Source organism: Crocodylus siamensis, chromosome 2 (assembly GCF_052110815.1).
Source record: "Crocodylus siamensis isolate JL-2025a chromosome 2, ASM5211081v1, whole genome shotgun sequence".
In the NCBI taxonomy this organism is placed as follows: Eukaryota; Metazoa; Chordata; order Crocodylia; family Crocodylidae; genus Crocodylus; species Crocodylus siamensis.
The window spans coordinates 249,846,491-249,866,933 of record NC_143396.1 but is presented as its reverse complement, the minus strand read 5'-3'; the positions used below and the strand labels follow the sequence as shown (position 1 = coordinate 249,866,933).

The 20,443-nt window shown below is 38.0% G+C and overlaps 1 protein-coding gene across 3 annotated transcripts in view; it reads left to right on the top strand.

Moving 5' to 3' along the window:
• Nucleotides 1–20,426, top strand: part of SLC25A21 (solute carrier family 25 member 21) — a 448,630-nt gene extending 428,204 nt beyond the window's left edge. Inside the window, exons 8-10 of one of the 3 annotated variants that reach the window (XM_090033640.1) lie at nucleotides 8,703–8,884; nucleotides 9,712–9,764; nucleotides 13,778–20,426. In XM_090033640.1, coding sequence (XP_089889766.1) covers nucleotides 8,703–8,884; nucleotides 9,712–9,764; nucleotides 13,778–13,839 — 297 coding nt within the window. In that variant the 3' untranslated portion in view covers nucleotides 13,840–20,426. The remainder of the gene's footprint in view (nucleotides 1–8,702; nucleotides 8,885–9,711; nucleotides 9,765–13,777) is intronic. The other 2 variants (XM_090033638.1, XM_090033639.1) reach the window with 2 other exon arrangements.
• Nucleotides 20,427–20,443: the final 17 nt, after the last annotated feature.

Genomic DNA, 20,443 nt, shown 5'->3' with positions numbered 1-20,443 from the left:
GGTAGGGGTTTCAGGTTTGTGTGGAAGATTGCACAAACTGCAGAAGATTGGGTATGTTGGCTGTACGCTGTGTCTGTTCATTTAAGAGAAAGTTTAACTTAGTGCCCATGGACAAAGCAGTATATTTATTTGTCTGCAGAAGTCTAGATTCAGAAAGAGTGCTTAAATAGAACTAATGTTGTGGATAGATTTTTATAGAGTATGTACCATGGGCAAATTTCACCATGACAGCTAAGTTAAAGAGTTCTTTGTAGTTGGAACTGCACATAAAACAATTTTCTTGAAGCAGCCTTGAAGGCTTCTGATGATGCAACAAAAAGAAAATGTGCTAGTGAAAGAATAAGAGTTCCAGGAACTTCCTAAAGAATTGTACAAGCTAATGGTTTATTAATCGTCCCAGTACTATACAAAGACAACTAATGTAATACTACAACAATGACAGCTGAAACTATCATAGGTGTAATACCTGATGATATTCATACAAGAAGCTGTAATTTACATCAAAAGGTATCAGTTTTTATTCCCAGATGAAGCAATGCCTTCTTCTTTCTGTACTTTCTTCTTTCATATGACAAAATGGGGTCTGTATCTTTATCTTTGTGCGCTTTGGCATATTTGTCAATTCAGGAGCTCTTGGCTCTTGGCATCAGAGACGTTGCCAGAGATCACTACATGGAAGTGGCTCTTGTTGATCCCCTTTCTGTATTTGAAGTATCCTCATAATTTTGTTGGCAATCGGAATATAAATGAAGAAAATCTCCAGTTACTTATTTGCAAATTCTTACCATAAATCAAACAGGTCAATAGCAGCTAATATGCAAGTTTCTACAAGTTCCTTTCAGTTTTTTTTAGTTTCTGATAGTACACATTCAAAATGTGTTCTGAAAGCTCAAAGTACGTTAGCACTTAGATTAAAACTAAACCTATTTAGATTAGATGAAAAAAGATGAGAAATGCTATGTGGCTAGTGGATATTTAGATATATATTTTCCATGATACTGTTCATGAGTTTATGTAATTATATAGTGCTATACATTTCTGAATATAAAAAGGAGATTTTTTTGGAGGAAACAATGAACTGTTTGGGCATGGGAGTCAAGAGATTGTGATGGGATTTGGCATAACCAAGACTTACCTGTCTTTTACACAAAATAAATTCTTAGTAATCACTTGATCCATTATGAGACCAAATTCAGGGACATACTTAAGGGGAGTGAGAGGAGTTATCATAGAGTTTATATGATCCAGTGAGCTGGTCAGCCCTGGAACCATAGATTTAAAATAATCAGCAAAATAAAAGGGAAATGAATTTAGTTCTACTCAGATGTTCCAAATGTACATGATGCCACATTGTTGTATCAAAGATGTAGACAGTTAGGATTAGATTGTGTTAACTGCAAATGATAGAGAAGTTTGCACAAAGCTGGACCACAACAGGCTTAATTCAACTATCTTTAGAGTTAATGAGAATCTTTCCACATATCTTAATGGAAATAGATGAGGCCTAACATATCTGGTGCAAGCCAGAAAGCCATTTCACATTGTCTTGAACTCTAAGCTCTACTTCAGTGATTGGAGAACAAAAGTATTCAATAATTCTTTATTACCTGTAATCTAATTCATTTTCTTAAATGGGAAAGCAAGAGAAACTAACAGTTACAAATCTCTAACTTGGACTTGATAGAAAAAATAGTTTACAGTTAGAGCTAAAAGGATTAGACTGTTCAAGTATCCTCACATACTTGATTTCATTACAAAAACTAATTTCTTCATTTCACACACTTCTCAAGAGAAGGAAAACTCAAAGTCAGTCCTAAAATATTGACAAGCATATAAAATTGTGAAATAAAAATGTTACACTTTTTAAGCAGTTTTGGCTCTTGACTATATATCTGCTCCTTACCATCTGTAACGTAAGTGGAAAAATGTATTGAAACGTCCATATGAGCCTTTTAGCTGTCAACAGTGTTAAACTGTGCATTAAATTTGCATCCCAATTAAAGATGTTTGTAGCTTATTTTGCCAAAAACAATAAACCTTTTATGTTGAGTGCCTGAATGATATAAATGACATGTGTGGGTTTTAAGTGTTCAAATAGTGAATAATTTTTCATATGTTCAATCTATTCTGCTAAACAGACCATTTGCAACCAACCTCATGCTCTGTTTACTAAAGATAGAATAAACCAGACTTGTTTCATTCAGTACTAATGTATCAGCCATAGAGTGCTGGCTGCCATGCATCTGCACTAGCAATCAAATTAGTCTGAAAGTTATATTACCTTGGTTTTAGAGCACATGTTTTATAGCACATTTCACATACATCTAATAGCTTTCACTTTGCTCTTTTTTATCAAAGTTAGATGTGATGCCAAAGGCTAGTTTCAAAACACCATTAAAACATTCACCCACTACCACCTCCTAGTGGAATCACCCATCTAAACAACACAAGATTTCCTAACTTTTCCATAATAAGACCTCTAGTGCAAATCAGCCACCTGCATTTCTGGTCACATATTGACCCTCCCAACAGCTGTAAATGTATGCTGTGTCCCCTGTTAAAGGGGCTCTTGCACCTAAGCATAGGAGTCAATAAGCGAAGTAATGTGTCTCAGAAAGGCCCCAACATGTACAGGCAAAGAAGAAGAGACAGATACCAAAAACACTGTGTGATTTGGAAGACAGTAAATGTCACGCATATATGTGTTATAAATTATAACAGTTTAAATGTTATAAATGTCATACAAAACTATGCCAGGGAGTTTGTTTCAGTTGTACTGTGACCCTGGACATTTTGTGTGTACAAATTCTTGCTGCGTCAAGAAAAGTAATATAAGATGATTGACATGCTTAGAGTAGATTAAAAATAAAAAGATAAAAGGTCCATCCAGTCTTCACAGCCCTTTGGCCTTGCATGATTAAAGCACAACAGTTTTTATAGCCAGTGCCACACAAGAGGAGTGAAGTGGCCAGTATCATGTCCAGCTGTCTTTGACTCCCCAGCCCAAGTGACCAGTTGCCCATCTCAAGTGGAGATGGTCTTTGGCATGGAACCAAGGCTTGATCTCACATCAGGGAAGCTGTAACAAGAAGCACCGTAACTGTCACCATACTACAGATTATCTCTGAAAAATACTGTTCCCTTGTACTCTGTTACCTGTAAAAACGTCAGTTCAAGTTTGGAATTATCAGAAAAAAGTACGCTGCCATGAATGATGATACTTGTTTATTAGAGGTGTGCGAAATGGTCTGTATTCAATTTGAATTTGTATTTGGCTTGAATCAGGGACAATGATTCAATTTGTTGATTCAGATCACTGTCCAAATTTGATTCGGCCAAATCCAAATCTGAAGATTCGATGCTGATTTGGAGAATCAGTGATTCGGCCATAGATACAGCTTTAAATGTTTTTTCTACATACCTCAAGGTATCAGGCACAGTTCATGAATGCTGCTATGGTGGAGCAGATGGAGTGTCTCACAAGAGCACAGGAGCCCCCCCTTCATGCTCGGCAGTGAACCCTGAAGTATTTCTGGTCCACTTCTGGGGTCCTCTGCTGAGTGCTCGGGGGGGTGGGGCCTGTACCTTCCCTGGTCCAGCAATTGACTGTAGGGCAACCCCAGGTGCTCCCCCCCGCCCCAGACTCAGGAGGCACCAGTCACTGAGCCAGGGGGGCACAGGGGGCTACCCCAGCATGCTCCCTGGCAGACCTGGAAGTGGACCAGAACTGGTCTGGTCCACTTCTGGGTCTGCTGCTGAGTGCCTTTTATTGGACCAACTGTATAGTTGGGAGAGATGTTAGACAAACCTTTTGGCACAAAGTGTCCTTCAGATCTGGAGAAGAAGCAAGTGCAGCCTGAGATAAATACCAGTGTGTTCAAAAACAGATACAGCTGAAAAAGACCGTGTTTATCATATAGAACACAGTGAGATGCAACTTCTTATTCTTTCTCTCAAGGTCAAGAAAACAAGAAGAATATGGGTGAAAATGACCATTTCTTAATCCTGCTTCTACTTTGGTTTATTTTTGGGTAGTCTGTGGTAGTGCAGAGGTGCCATAGCAGTTGGTCAAGGTGTTGACTAGAGCTCCAGCACCATGAATTCAAACCTTACTCCAGACTTGTGGTGACCACCAGGTTCAGTAAACACGGGCATCTGTGAATGAGAAGAACCAAGCAATGAACTTCATTATGGAGCAGTAGGCAACCTCTGCAGACCCTTGGTCTCTCTTTCACTAATTAGCAGCTATAACCTGAAGGACCATCTCCCAATTCCCAACTCTTCTAAATCAGGGAGTTTCTCTAAATTATAAAGTTTACTGCTACATTTTCTGTCTCAATAAATACAAAATCAACACAAAAATCAATGTTTGTGTTACACAGGAAAAGTTACTAACATGTCACCCCAGACATGTTATAAATGGCACTCTGGACATGTTACAAATGGAATGTACTTTCCTTTTCCACCTTTTCTGCAATTATTTTAACAAATCCCAGTGAGTCTTTCAGAAGGTTTCATTTTCTTCTGAGACTGATGAAGTATCAGATCTAGTTTCTGCTTTGTTTTTGGTGAGAAGCTTTTCCCCCAAGTCTTAATAGACTTAACGTTTTTACTGGGATCCAGTTATTTTTGGTGGGAAGCTTTTCCTCCAAGTCTTAATAGACTTGAAGTTTTTACTGGGATCCACACATAGCACAGAGTTCATTAGCTATAGACTGCTGAGACTGATTTCCTCTTTCTGTTGGATAGTATTTGCATTTGTGTCCATAGGTACATTTCTTCCCATAAGGACAGGGTTGCTTCTTGTGTTCTGCAACACTTGGCTTCTTCCTGAGCAAACTGTCCAGATTTTGGCTGTGACAGCCAAGAGGATTGTCAGGAGGCATGTATGTTGAGTCTTCTTGTACTGCAAGCACAAGTTTAATGAGATTAAAGTTTTTCACAAGATGGTGAAATCTTGGTGACACCAAAACTGGTGTAATATCCCTAAATACCTCAAAGAATGGGAAATTTTATACTCACATTTTATATTGGATGCTAGCAATGTATTTCCCTTTCACTGGTAATGGACTGCTAGGCTTTGCCTGCTTCTGAATAGCCAGTTATTTTGATGTTTATTGAACTTGCTTTTGCTCTCAATTTTAATTTTCTGTGTTCATGCTCTGATAAGATATTAACCTGAGTTGCAGTTTTCATTTTAAATGAAACTCTTGTTACTTGCATTTACACTGGCAAAATCTAGTTCCTCTCATTGATTTTGCTTGATTCTACTTTATCTATATAAAATTCCTCTGGTATACTACCAACCATATGAACTTTACTGTAGAGAAGTAGGCAACCTATGCAGACCCTTGGTTTCTCTCGCTCTTTCTCACTAACTGAAAGACCATTCCCTAATCCCAAACTCTTCTAAATTAGGGAGTTTCTCTACATTATAACTTTTATCACTAAAAGATTCACAGTAAAGGCTGCTCTCAGTTAACTCATCTGTAAAATGGGTGCATAGGGCTTTCGGGTGGCTACTCAGACATGATACTTCTTCCATACTTCTCCTTTCTGTGCTGCTACCAACAGAAGCTGATGTACTTTAATGATGCTAACCCAATGGGCTGCTAGGGTTTGCCTGTTTTTTTCTTTTTCTTTTCCTTTTTTGTGGTGTTCATGGAATGGAAAACATCAAGTGCAATGAGTGCTATTGCAAAGAGGTTCAGAGGCTTAACTAGCATGTTTTGTCCCCTGAGCAAAACCCTGCCATGAGGGGAGGAGCAAGACCTGATCTAAACCCGGCTGTGGGGGGGCGGGCGGGCAGTGACAGGACGGGGGAAGTTACTGTTACTTGCTGCAGCTAGCATGGCATGGTGTGCCTAGCCCTGGCTATTGCTGCACTTGGCTCAGCAGGGCTGCTGCTGCAGCACCATAAGCTCCCTGGAGAGCTTCTATTTCAGTGCTCCCTCTAAGAGGGCACCTGCAGCTGGTGCCCTTCTCGCTTACCCCAACTATGTTTCTAGAAGTTACTGTAAAGGTGTGGGGACCACCAATTCAGCTGTCCAACACAGCAAGAAATTGCTCTCAAATGAGTAAATTGGTAACATGTCTCCAGGATACACCAAAAATTTTTTTAAATTTCATTTGAAATCGACACCAGCCATGCTTTCTCGGTGGCCCCACTTTACATCATGGCACCAACTGAATGCCACAGAAGTTAAGAACAAATAGGTGACAATAACTAACCTTTTGATAGCAGGTGGTATATAGTTTTGTTCCTGTATTTTTCTTTTCCCACCACATTTCACTATGCCACAGGCTTCTTCGTGAAATCTGACAGTGGCAGGAAAGGGAAAGATTTCAAGAAAAAAGAAATATCATTTCCTACTATCACCTGTGTGATATGTAGCCATTGTTCTTTTCACTTTATTGACTGACATTTAATATTATTTAGGAATCTCCCTCTTCTTCCTGAAGACAGTTTCCCCAGACAAAAAGCCTCTAGTGTTTGCTTTTATAATGAAACTTTATTCATATTTTTAACAACTGTATTTTTTAATAATCCAGATATAATGGTGAGGGATCCAATATAAAATCCTATAATAAAATAAAGAAGCAAAGTTATATAGGAGAAACTAATGTATACTATAGTTTGTGTGATCAGGTTGGCATATTTTGAAAGGGTAAAACACTGTCGTACTTAGTTTTTCTTATGAAACTGGAATAGGAATAACTAAATCAGGTTTAACTTATCTGTACTTATATTGCTTAGTGCTACAGGTGGACACTTCTTTTGTCATAAAATGTCATATTTCAATAGAACTTGAGTTGATGCTGCACTCTGGTGCCCAGGCTCTTTGTGGCATTTTCAGTCCCAAAGCAGGAGACACTGAGATTTGAAGTACTGCAAAACACGTAGGAATGTTCAACATTTCAAAGAGACATTTGCTAGGTGTCAGCACACATGCACTTGGGCTGAGGGTTCAGTGTTTAAAGTACAAGTATTATTTCTCTCTTTCTTCCTTGCACCTACAGGCCAACCCATACTGCTTATTGCAGTATAAACACATAGTAAACCCCTACCTCAAACCACATATGAAAGGGGTTTCAGACCATTCTAGATCCCAGAATGCCACTGTTCCATTTGTAACGCTTCACCACAGATTGGCTCTAATGGCTTTGTCAAACTTGCAGTTTTGTAGGCTTCCCCTGCAAATCATAATTGCATCCAAGCTATGTGGATCTTCATGTACTACAGTACAGACAGCAATTTTCTGCTACACATTTTGGTAATAATATTCTGTAATGTTTAATTATATCAAAGGCTATTTTATTCCTAGTTAAAAGAGTGTTCTCTGAGTATATCTTATCCATTACTAAATCACAGCATTACCTCCTTCTGTAAGTAATATTAAGCACTCTCTTGACTTAAAACTCTCTGTAAACGTACAACCCACTGCATTTGTCCAGTGAATATTATGGAAGTTTTAACTTAAGTTCCTTGTTGAAAAGCAGTAAAGGAAAACCTACTGGCCCTTCCTATTTTGAGTCAAAATATAAGAGCTCTGAAAACAGATTAAAAGCAGGCTATTTCTGACCATTTCTTTTCTAATATTGAGCTGAAATTAGCATGTAGCATGATCCCTTCTTCTTTTACTGATGATTTGTTATATTTAAAGTGGCTTCTTGCAAAACATTCCCTAAGGCATGCCAGGTATATAGTGCAATGTGCCAAATAAAAGGAATATTTTTCTGTTGGTGTAGAAAACAGAGGCATAAAAATATGAATACCCTAAGAAATTCATTATGACAGAGTTCGCTGTGACTTCCACTGTCCACAGAAATGGGATTAGACTTTGTTAAAGAATATTTGCCTCCCAAATAAATTTTGAGTGCTTTGATGTCACACAGAATGCCAAGACAAAAAGGATTTCTAAAGGGATCAAATAAAATACAACTGGATTGTCAAGATTCAAACAGCGAAAGAGCAGAATGTTTTTAAGATCAGGTTTATAACCTGTTTCTAGCTTTTACCATGAAAGAATTCTAGGGTTCAGAAACAATGTGTTGTAAATTCTTCAGCCAATTAGCTCAGTGAGTTACTACTGTTTATAATGCACAGAATGTGGAAGGCTGTTTTGCAGTTGCACCAAGTTGGATTGTTAATAACAGGAAGCTAGCACTTCTTAGTACAGTGGATCAGCTACATGTGAAAATAAATGTAAAAAACCTGGAGGGGAATGGCTGCAGACTGAGATTAGCCTTTATTTAATTTAACATTTGGGGGTCTAGCACACAAATGAGCATTTTAGTAGGCTTCATGGTGGAAGTTGCTGTCATTTGTAAAATATTCTGGCCAATTAGCTAATAGTGTGCTTGGATTTCTCCTGTTTTGATACAGTAATACTAAGTACATTGTGAAGCCCAATTATACAAATCATCCCCATATGCCATACCAGTCTTTCTTTATGAACTGTGTTTATAAATCCTGTGTGAGGAAATGTGTACTTCAGCAATTTAGACCATGTGTAAAAACATAGCCAATAGGATTGTCAAGAAAACAAGTTCCAGCATAGGAAATCTTAATGTGTTCTGCTATAATAACATGAGTGTGTCGTGTTGTGTGAGTTTTCTGATTAAATGCATATTACTTTATAGTGTTTAACCTATTTAGGTGCTTCCGTTTCCCTGTTCATTCTTTCTTTTTTTCTTTTTAGGATCCCACTTTGGAGTTTTTGAGAAAATTTGGAATCGGGCTAGTTTCAGGAACAATTGCCTCAATTATTAATATCCCTTTTGATGTTGCAAAAAGCAGGATTCAAGGGCCACAACCTGTTCCTGGAGAGACCAAGTACAGAACCTGTTTTAAAACTATGGCAACAGTCTATAAAGAAGAAGGGTAAAACATTCTTATTTTAAATCATAGTCAGGCCTTTGTTTTAATTCATATAGATCCATAAAATCATGTTGTTATATGTCAGATCTGTTGAGGGCCATAAAGCCTCCCTGAACTCATGTACCAACAACATGCAATGTAATATTTCAAGGTGTATTTTAAAATGACTAAAAAACCTCTTCCTACTTAATCTGACCTTTTTTAATATCTGGAAGTTTATAATGATGTGTTGTTAAAATGTATGTTCTACAAACAAATGCCCAATATAACCCAAATACAACATTTATGCTTGGTAACATTAAAATTAACCCCTTCATTCTACAGATACAAAATATGAGTAGAAAAATAGCTTATTTCTAAGTTAAACTCTCTATTTGTAACTTATGCAGGTTTCTATGCATTGAGAATGATTGTTGAAATGAGTGAATTGGACACAGAACTTTGTGGCAATAACTTTTCTCCAGCTTTTAAATATTTCTCAAGTAAGGATTGAGTTGTAGCTTTGATACTCAATTATAGCAGTCATTTTGTTCATGTAATGCAGCTGTTGTTAGCAGACTTGTCTTGAAAGTAAAACCATCTCACTGATTAAAGTCCTGTTTCTGATTGGATGGGATCAGACCATAGCTTTTGTAACTCAGTGTTAGCTTCTCCTCATGTGATTTGCTTCCATAAAATGTTAATATGGAGATACAGGCAATTATTTGAAATTATACATGTTCCAGTAAGTGCTAAGCCAGCATCTTACAAAGCAGATGCTAACATTCTATTCATTTTTTAAAGCAGAAATGTTGTTTCAAACCTTTTTTATTTTTTTATTTCTAATACAGATTTCTGGCTTTGTACAAAGGGTTGGTTCCCAAGATCATGAGGCTTGGCCCAGGTAATGTTTCTTCTATGAATCCTGTGTTTTTATTTCATCATAAACCCTAATTACCTATAAAACAAATGAAATACTGTTAAAAAGCCACAAAATCTCTCCCTTAATCTTTGAATTATTAATTTATTTTAATGAATATTTTAAATGTATTAAGATACATATGCCTACAGAAGAATATGCAAGCATGTACAACCTTGGGAATTGCTGAGGGATTTAATGATCTAATGTGTGAACAAACTGGGTTGGGAATGTATGCAAATAGTTGTGCCAGAAAAACTTCCAGGCACCATATAAACATTTTTGAAAACTGTGTTTCATGTAATATTTAGAGCCCAATTCACTAAAACTATTGTGGCACTGTTGGTGCCTGCCACTTCAACGGCCGAGCCAAGCAGCCAGCAGGTGCTTGATTGCGGTGTCCATTTTAGATCTCTGGCTGCCTCTATAAACAGAGCAGTTTGCTGCTGGCAGGCCAGGCAGAAACATCACCTGGCTGCAAGGCTGTATGCAGGTTCCTGGAGGTAAGGGCAGGAGCTTAAGGGGATGACTTGGAGGCTCTGGGCCCCACCAGGCTACCCACTCCTGGCAGAGTGCAGTTTTAGGTCATGCCCAGGACCTGGAGCCTCCAAACCATCCCCTTAAGCCCCTGCCTTTACCTCCAGGATGTTGCATACAACCTTGAAGCTAGGCAGTGTTTCTGTCTGGCCTGCCAGCAGGTGAACTGCTCTATTTATATAGGCAGCCAGAGATCTAAAATGGACACGGCAATCAAGCACCTGCTGGCTGCTTGGCTCAGCCCTTAAAGTGGCAGGCACCAACAGTGCCCTGCCACAACTATTTTATGCCTCTCTGGCATGAAAGGTGCCCTGAGTATAAATAGCCCCCTAAGGACACCCTGTGTACAGGGAATTCTCTCTGGCTGAAATAGGTCTGGCATTTTCTGAGGGGTAACTTGAGTCTGAGGGGTACCTTGAGTAACAAGGCATACTTTGAGTCTAAACAGGTTGAGAACCCCTGTTCTAGAATAATGGCTTAACCTTTGCCCTTCTACCCTACTCACTCTGGTCTCTGTCCCAAGTGGAGGAATTGGGCAACTGGAGCCAAATCATTTTTGATTTCCAGTCTTTTTTCCAAGTTGGTTTTGATCAGTCCTGGGCTGTGTTACTAGAGCTTTTTATCTGTATAGGGGGCACATCTACATGAGACACTGAGTGCACAATGGCTGCAAAATACCGAGCAGTAGTGCATCACAATACAGACAGTGTTAATACACTACTGTACAGTATTATTAGGCTAGTGTGTAATAGCATCACCTAAAAGACACTTGCCAGCACTGCTGTGTGGTAACTCCAGTTACTGTGCACTTACTTAGTACTTGGTCATACAAGGACTACATAAATATGCAGTAACAACTGCACAATCACGTCTTGTATAGACGCATCCAGAGGATGCAGAACAAATTGGAACCAAATCTTATGTCTGTGAAATGGTATTTCCAGGTGGAGTAGGTGGCTCAATAGGCAAGAGCACAACGATTTAAAAGCTAACAGGGACTCTGTTTCTTAATAGCAGCTGGTTGCTGACACATGGTATTTTGCATTATAAAATACCATGTGAATTTTTCCTGTCAATCTTTATGAAACCATTTACTCCTACTAAGACGTGAATTGTACCTAGCTTTTGCTCAGTTTCAAGAGCAGGGACACAAGGAAAACAGGCAGAACTCAAGAGCACAGACCTTTCTTCCTTCAATATAACTGGTTTATGGGAGGCAGAAAGAAGGCATATCCCTGTTTTCTCTGTACCACCCAACTCAACTGATTTTGTAATAACAGAACTAATCCTATTGAGTACTCTGGACCCAGAACCAACAAAGCAGCTGGGCATATTCTTAACAACTTAATAGGCTCATATAAATTTTATTTTCAGTATGAAACAAAAGGTAATTCCTTCCACCTATAGCACAAATGTTTTCAGGAAGGGAGGTATACAAGCAAATCATATTGAAGAACTATTTGAAATCAGACCTTGTTTGAGTTCAGGCTGTTTCTGCCAGACTGTGCATGTGTGAATTGTTGTGAGAAGTCTTATGCAAACTTTTTGTTTGCTCTGTCTGGCTACCTGTGAAACTTCATCAGGTGGCTGCTGTTACTGCATTGGTGTTGCTGTTGCAGCCATGATGGTCTAGGAATCTGAACAAAGCAAGACTGAGGAGCAGATGTACTATCTTTTATTATTCAGTAGAGGGAGATAGTTGTCAGTATACACCATGTGTAAACAGGGTTTCTTCAAGTAAGTCTCACCAGCCATTTCATATGGTTGTTCTAGGACCCTGACAATCCAGTGTAAGCAAAAAGTTTGCCCCAGTTCAACAGAAGTCACTCTATCTAGCTTTTCCAGAGAGGGACTGCATAGTTGTGCCATCTAAGCCAACAGACAAAATCTGTGAAGAAGAAAACCACATGTACCCTTGCACTTTCAATGACACACAGATTAGAGCATGTTACCCTAGTTCATATTAGGCAAAATTTGGCTGTTACCTTCCAAAATTATCTAAATGTAGCAGCCTATTAATATGATAGGCAGTTTTGTGTATTTGTTCAAAAATCAACCTTTATTAAAAGCTTTCAAGGTAGATGTTCTTGGTGTTTGAATCAATATGTCATGTACAACAGAATTGATTGTGTAGTTTTAGGAATAGGTTTATGTAATAGGCATGGCCTGTTTTTGGGAGGGCATACTCATGGGGGTCTAGCACTTGGAAATGGCGGGGGGAGGCAGGGGACCACATTGGCCTCTGCTGATGGGGGAAGAGCAGCCTACTAAAGGGGATCTGAGCTTCTTGCCCCTGTCCAAGCAGAATCCTGAGCTCAGCCACCCTGGGGCTCCCTACAGGAGTGGGGACAACAGATGGGGAAGCAAGTAGCATCCTCTTTCCTGCCTCACAGTGGGAAGTTGAGGAGGCTCTGTATTTCCTTGCCACTCCCCTTCTCCTTCACCTAGATCCTACAGGCTCTGTACCATGGAAAGTGTGCTGGTGGGGAGGAGGGATATTACACTGACTGCTAGAGAGAGCTTGTTACCTGTCACAGTGTGGACTCCCTGCACTTCAGGTGCTGCTACTCTGGCACTGGTACAGGCATGGGCTCTGGCTACTACAGCTAAGGAATGGGCAGTACTGTACCGGGGAGGTTAGTGGCGTGTGAACCCCATGTGCTGATTTGGAAGGGGTCCCAGACCATCTGACCCTGGGGTAACCACACCATGGGAGCTGCTACAAGCACTCCCCAGCTGCAGCAGCCAGAGCTCATGCCCCTGTCATATACTTCCATTGTCCAGCTGTTGATATAATATCCCCCTGATCTTCACCCCACTCTGACCAGGGTGAGGTATGCCTCTACCTGTCCCTGATCCCCCCTCACCATCACCACAGGTCTGGTCAGCACAGAGTTGGAGAGAGCCCAAGGGAGCCATAAGAGCTTCCTCACAGCCCCTCTGCCTTTGATGAGGACCCAGGTCCTTCTTCCCTACACCAGTGGCAACAATTGAAGAGGAGGTGTGATTGCATCAAAGCAGCCCCTTTGGATCCCCCCCACCACCACCACCTCCATGGGTATACTTGTTCCCTCAGTTCTCTTATTGCTGAGTTTTAATTACACTTCAGGTTCTATCAGAGGGGTGGTGTGTTTATTGACTTTTGTTACACAACCTCCAAGACATTTGGCAGGAAAATGTTAAAACAAAGTACCAGAACAGATAAGAGAAATGCACTTAAAGCTGAAAGGAATCTTGATGCAATATATAAGCTTTTCATGTAAACTTTTTTTGTTCTAAACTATTAAATGGTGTATGGTTTAAGAATTGGTGGTTTGAGAGAATCCAGGGAATTCTACTGATCCAGTTTCACTATATTCCAATTTACAATTTCACTACACCTGAAATGACTTTATGCTTGTTTTATAAAATAATGATAGTATTACATTTTAAACATAATTAAACAATGCCCTCTTTTTTAGGTGGTGCTGTGATGCTCTTGGTTTATGAGTATGCTTATGCATGGCTTCAAGAAAACTGGTAATTGGAAGTAGTATGTCTAAAATCATGTACTCGTTGACATAATGGACATGCTGAAAATATGTTATGGTCATGTTACGGGTAAAGGATCTAAATAATTAAAGCAAAATATAATTGAGACTTTCATGCTACAAGGTGCTCAGTTCCCTCTGGAGAGGATTCATCACTGCAGAACTGGACCTTCAGGCCCTGATCCAACAATGCATTTAAGCACATGCTCAGTTTTGAACGCATGAGTAATACAGCTGTTATGCTTAAGTGCTTTGCTGAATCATGGCCTCACTGTCCAGGAAATAGATCAGGGAAACACAGAAATAAGTTAGTATCTCAAGAATAAACTAAATGTTATGGGCACTTGATTGTGTCATATAGTAAATGCACTGATTTTTTAAGCTTGTGATCACTTCAATTGACTTTCAAAGGAATGCAACGGGGAAAATGTATTAATCACATGGAGTCAGAGTCTAAACTGGTATAAATTGGTATAGCTCCATGACTTATAATTGAGGACCTGGCTTCGCTACCAAAAAACCTGGATCCAATCATACAATTTTAATGCAAGCCGAACATGTTGTGAAGTGTCTGCAAGTGATATGCAAAAGAGAACATCAGGATCATCCTTCTGCTTCAAATAATATCCTACTGTCAAACTCCTACATATTTTAAGTTATACATATAACATTATCCAGGTCAAAGAAAAATTCTGAATATAATTTAATTGAGCTGAATTTCCATCCTTGCATAAAAGTTCAGAACAATCACTGAAGGAAAAACTCAATAAGCAAGAAGTTTAATTCATTTGGGCCATAAAGAGCCTGACTGTGAAACACTTACCCAGTTAGTGAGGAGTTAATCACATAGATAAATCCGCTGAACTCTGCCTCAGAAAGAATACAGGTTTCCCTTGGTTTATGCTGTACATGTGTTCCTGGAAAAAGGCACATAACTCAAATTTGCATAAAGAGAACCCACTTTACAATGCAACAAATAGGGATATGTTCCAAGACCTCGACTGTACAGACCCCCAGACCCATTTCTACCACTTTTACAAGACAGTTTTTGTATTCACCAACAGCAGACAGTGCACACAAGCACAGGGCACTATCATAATGGGGATGCCAAGTACAGAAACGTGTCTCAGATAACAAGCAAGGAACACAGATCCACAAAGGAGACTATATTTTGGTGTGCGTCATTCCCACAACGCACTGTGCAAAGCAGCTGACTGTGGGCTTCCACCACACCGGTTGCATAAGAGTGAATTTACCTTGCATATAACAAATTTTTGGTATAAAAAGGGTCATCGCATAAGAGCGAGTTCGCACATACAGAATCTGCATAAAGCAAGGAAAACCTGTATTTGAAAGCTGTGAGGTTTTCACAGTTTTTGAACCTGTATTTGAAAACTGCCATGTTGGTCTGAGGACATAGGAAGACGAGATTTTTTGGGTAAGAGCATTTCCAGAGGTGAAGCCCTGTCCTGTCAGAGTACATGATGGAATCTTCATGGATTTTAACAGGACCAAGGTCTCACCTCAACATTTTTCCTCCCCCCCCACCCCCAGTCTTTTTTTTTAACCTTCACTTATAAAAAAAAATAAAATTAAAAAAATTGGAACAAGAAGGGGAAAAGGAATATTTTATACCAGTGTTTCACAGGTTTTTTTAGGTTGGCAATCCTTTATTCAAAGCCAAAAAATTAATGTCTTCCTATTACATTTACTAGAAATGTAAGCATAAAAAATGTGTTAAGCATAAGAATAATCACCCTGCATAATGTGTGTGTGCACATGTGTGTGTGTTTCAAGTTCTCAGAGGATCCTTGCCATTGAAAGGGAAGGGTATGTTGAGAGTGAGAGAAAGATGTTTTTCCCCTACATAATATAATAAAACTTTCAAAGCTCATGACCACCCTGATTGGCTTTTGTGACCACCCTGGGTGGAAGAACACTGTTCTATACTGATGTCATATGTGCAGACTTAATTAGATAACTGTAAGCCTTTCTGAAACGTTTATTTCTATAAATACTGAACACTGTTACATTTGTTTGTTTTCCCAGATATTCTTTATAAACATAGACCATATTTCATATATATTTCCTACTTGTTATTGTTCTATTATCTGTTTTACATCATTTGAAATATGATACACTGAATTTCCATCATGCTTACTAAAGTCAAAGTTTAGTTTCACATGCTATATCACCAATCTGTTGTTGTTAACATGTCTTTTTCAGTACTAGAAAATATGTATTTCTTCTACAAATAAATAATTCCAGCTACCTAGACTTTTTTCTGACAAGTGTACATGTATTTTGCAAGTGTTGGAAATACTTATGGCATCACTATAGACTGTACTGGCGCTGGATAAATTTACTTGTCCTTCCTCATAGATAATGTCTGAACTTTCTCTTCAATAAATTCTAGAACAATATCTTTCTACATTATAATTTTTGAGTGACAGCTCACATGTAAACTCTGGAGTCATAGCACTTAAAAATGTATTATAAAAGCAAAAACATTAGAAACAGAAATGCATTCTCAGCATTTTCAAGGATTCCTGTGCTGACATGCACAGAGAAAGTGTGTCTTTTGTCTTGATGTGACCACACTGACGGCTCAAACCTGTACCACTTCAGTAGCTAAAATCAACAAATTGAGATCTGTTCCATTTTGTTATTTTATTCCAGTTCTTAGGTTACAATTCTTCAGTTGATCTTTTTATTATCAATACTTACCCAGGATAGGAGAGAGTGCTCAGAAAGTTTTAAAAATAAAAACCCAAAATACATCATAATTATTCTTTTATTAATTTAGAGCATTCAAAATATAAAAATAAAAGGCTTTGAACATACTGTATATACATACACAGCCTTCTGTTTTACATCCTTTCCAACGTGATTTTTTTCAATTATAGTTCAGCTTGATCTTTTGCTAAGAGGCCCATTAGAAAGCAGAAACATAGAATGTTTTTTAAAAAAAAGAAAAGAAAAAAAAGTGTCTTTTTAACCTGTTCAAGCCCACTTTACATTATTTTGGTGCACCACTGATCTGATTCACATTTAGACTAAGGCTATTTTTCACCACCAAATTGGAAGCATAAAGGGCCTTCGTGAAAATGCTTATCAGGCCTCATTGACCTCTCTGGAAGATTTGGATGCTCTGAGAATGCCAAACTGAGCCCTTCATGTGCACACTGTAGCAAAATATCTGTGTAATACAGGGCTAAATTATGTCCTCATTTACACTGGTACAAAGCCAGAATAACTCCACTAATGTCAGTGTTTTCCCTCCAGATTTACACTTATGTACCCAAAAACCAAGTTGGACCCATACTTACCATTTAATAAATGAAACTCTTCCCATTCCTTTTTATTTTAAAGTGACTTAAAACTGTAAAACTGCAAAGCTAATATGTTGAATCTTTCAGTTTATCCCATAAATAATCTCTAAGAAAAGTCCTTGGGCAAAGGAAAATTATGCATGTTAATGTGGATTCAAAAATATATGTTAAAAAAACCTACATGAAACAATTATAAATAGCTCTGTAAAGACCGAGGTTAATCTACCTCTGTTCATTCTGAATAACACTTTGCTTCATAAAGCCCCTTTGGCTTCCCTGATGGAGTAAGATATTAATCAGCATGAGAAAGAGCTGGCCCTAAGCAAACACATATGCAAATGCTGTATATCCATACAAAGAATAATTACAAGGAATCTCCTCAACTCATGTAAACTGTCCCTAGCTCCTTGGAAGAAAAGACCAGCAACAGTTTACACCACCTGAGCATCTGGCCACTTCAGTATAAATTAATGGCATATTTGTGCCTCTTGGGAACCATAGGATAAGAGACTCATTCTACCTGAAACAGCATCTGACATTTTATGGATCAGAAAAGAAAGTAAGTCAGACGTTCAGAATGGTCACTGGTAAAATAGGGTTTTAGGACTTAAAATCTATGCTTTGGGAAAGTTTATTTTCCTCTTTCCCTCCTCCCCTTTGCTGTACTGTGTTTCTGTTGCTATGTTGCTGAATACAGATGAGCTTTTTCATTCAGGATTTATATTTTTCAAAAATACGTTTAAAATTCAATATTATGTAGTGGTAGAGTAATGTAACTGTGATGGTCCAGGAATTATGTGAAAAGCAAGGAATTTAGGGTGATTTTTTTTTATTAGACCAACTGTATGGTTGGGATGTATTTAAATGAGTTTGTGAACACAAAGCGTTCTTTATCAGATCACTTGTATTCAAAAGCTTATCTAATTTTATCCCAACCATTCAGCTAGTCCAATAAAATAGATCACACTAAAAGCCTTGCCTCTCTCTTTAACATTTAAAAAACTCAAAAACTACAGCAGATTTTGGCAACAAAAGTATTTACTCTTTTTTCCTTAATTTTTTATTTCTGCTTTGAGTTTGTTACTACAGCATATGCTTGGAGTTAAGAAGCCATCCTCTTTAATGTGGAACGAAAATGTGAAGTAACTCCATTTAAGTCTCTGGAGTATCATTCATGTACAGCTGAGACCAGCTTCAGGTCCTCTGATTACAGGCCCCACCTTAGCAAAGTTCTTATGCGTGTGTTTTAAGTTTTGTTGTATGCTGTGAGATTTAAGCATGGCTTTAAATTAAGTACATATCAATGTGTTTTGCTGAATAATGATGGATTTAAGCATATTTTTAAATAGCTGCTGAAGTCCTTTGCTGAACTGGGGCTTAAGTCAATGGAAAATTTGCTGAACTGCAGAATCTGGCCCAGGGTATTTTATTTTTTTTAGGTACAGGCTATACCTGTGGTCTGTGTATTAAACGCCAGTTGATTCAACTGGCTTTTTGTGCAAAGACCAAAAGTAATGATGGTCCTTAAAACCCATCTGCATTCCACTGCACATAATATATGCATATCATGTATACATTATTATCTTTGTAGAGTTATGGAAATCTGCCACTGGCCTTCCCAGTTATAAATAAAAGCATATTGTTTGTCTAGAAATGGCTCTATCTCATCTTTGCATTACCTTATTGTTTAATATGGGTAGGAAGGAATAAGAGATGAATTGAAGATTTTTAAAATTTCTGTCTAGTAATATAGTTTTAAATTATTGCACGATGATTATAAAAACACACAATATATTAATATTCTGTGAAGGATATTAAATATTATGCCAATTTTAAAATATTTCTCTTTCATGCTCATGTTTTACACGTCTTCAAACATGTAGTAGATTTTCTAGACTAATATGCTAAAATTATTGCCCAAGGAAAACAGATATGTTTTAAAGGTCCAGAATATTAGTTCTTTTGGGGGGTTAGTGGAAAGTAGGGAAAAAATTAAAGCAAACTAATTAGGACAGATATTTTTTTTTTTGCCAGTGAACACAGAAATACAGAAAGGGAATTTGTTAATATTAAATAATATGTATTTGTAGTACCACCACCAATAAAACTATGAGTGAAACATGCTTCTTATGTAAAACAATGTAAACTTTACCAAGAGGCATTTTGACATTCATTAAAGCAGAACATTAAGACAAGTTTTTCTTTTAAGAATGACAATGTAAACCTGGGCCTGAAACTGCTGAACACAGGTAAGTCAACAATGATAATACAGCTGTGTTTCACAGTGGTTATGTTAACTTTAAATGATTTTTAAGTGTCTCTGCACACATTTTGCATTAAATTTAGGCTTCTCTCTATGGGTCTCAGGTTTATTCAGATATTTTCCACCCTTTTCTCTTTTGTACATTTAGTTATATCATGATTCTATGAGGATTGGTACAGGTTAAGAGAGTTACTTGTCTGGTTGCTTGCTTTGACGCCTGTGCTGAAGAAACAAAATGTCTTTCTTCAGATGTTGAAACCTGCACTGTATGCACAAAACATGATAAAAAAAAACCTGCCTAACCCTCAGTCATCAGAGGCTGTTGCCAACACCAAGCAAAGACACAGAAAATAGCTAGAAAGTCACCTTTTAACATAAAAAAGAAGTAGAAATGTACTGTGGGGTGGAAACACAAATGCTGTCCGAAGCCTATATTTACAAATGGATAAAAAATACAAACATGTTACTGTCTTTGTAACCATGATGAAATACAGGAAGAATCTGAGAGCCACATATTGCTTTGCTTCTATATTTGATTACCAAAAACTAAACAAATAAACAAAAAACTCTTAACAATAACAGTGGATCGTGTAACCTTGTTGATAAAGATTTTTTTCTCTAGAGACAGATCATTGACAAATACCTTCTGATTAGTCGCCTTTGCTGATTAGAGGCATGTCTTTCTGTGTTGATTTTTCTTTATTGATTTTACATAAATCTCAACAACAATTGCACATTTAAAAAGTTCTTGTTGATCAAGAATAAATATGTGTGGTTTAACCGATGAATAGGCAAGAGTTCCACGAGCCCTTTGAGAGATGTAAGATCGTCTTTACTTAAAACAGTGAAAGGGCAACAGCACACGTCTATCCATTTCTGATGGTTTTTTTATGCTTTCAGTCCCACAGATTTTGTGGGAGAAAAGTCTGAGGAGGAGGGAAGGGAGGGCAGGGATTTTAAATGTCACCAACACAAAAGATCAGTCTGGGAGTCAGGATTAAG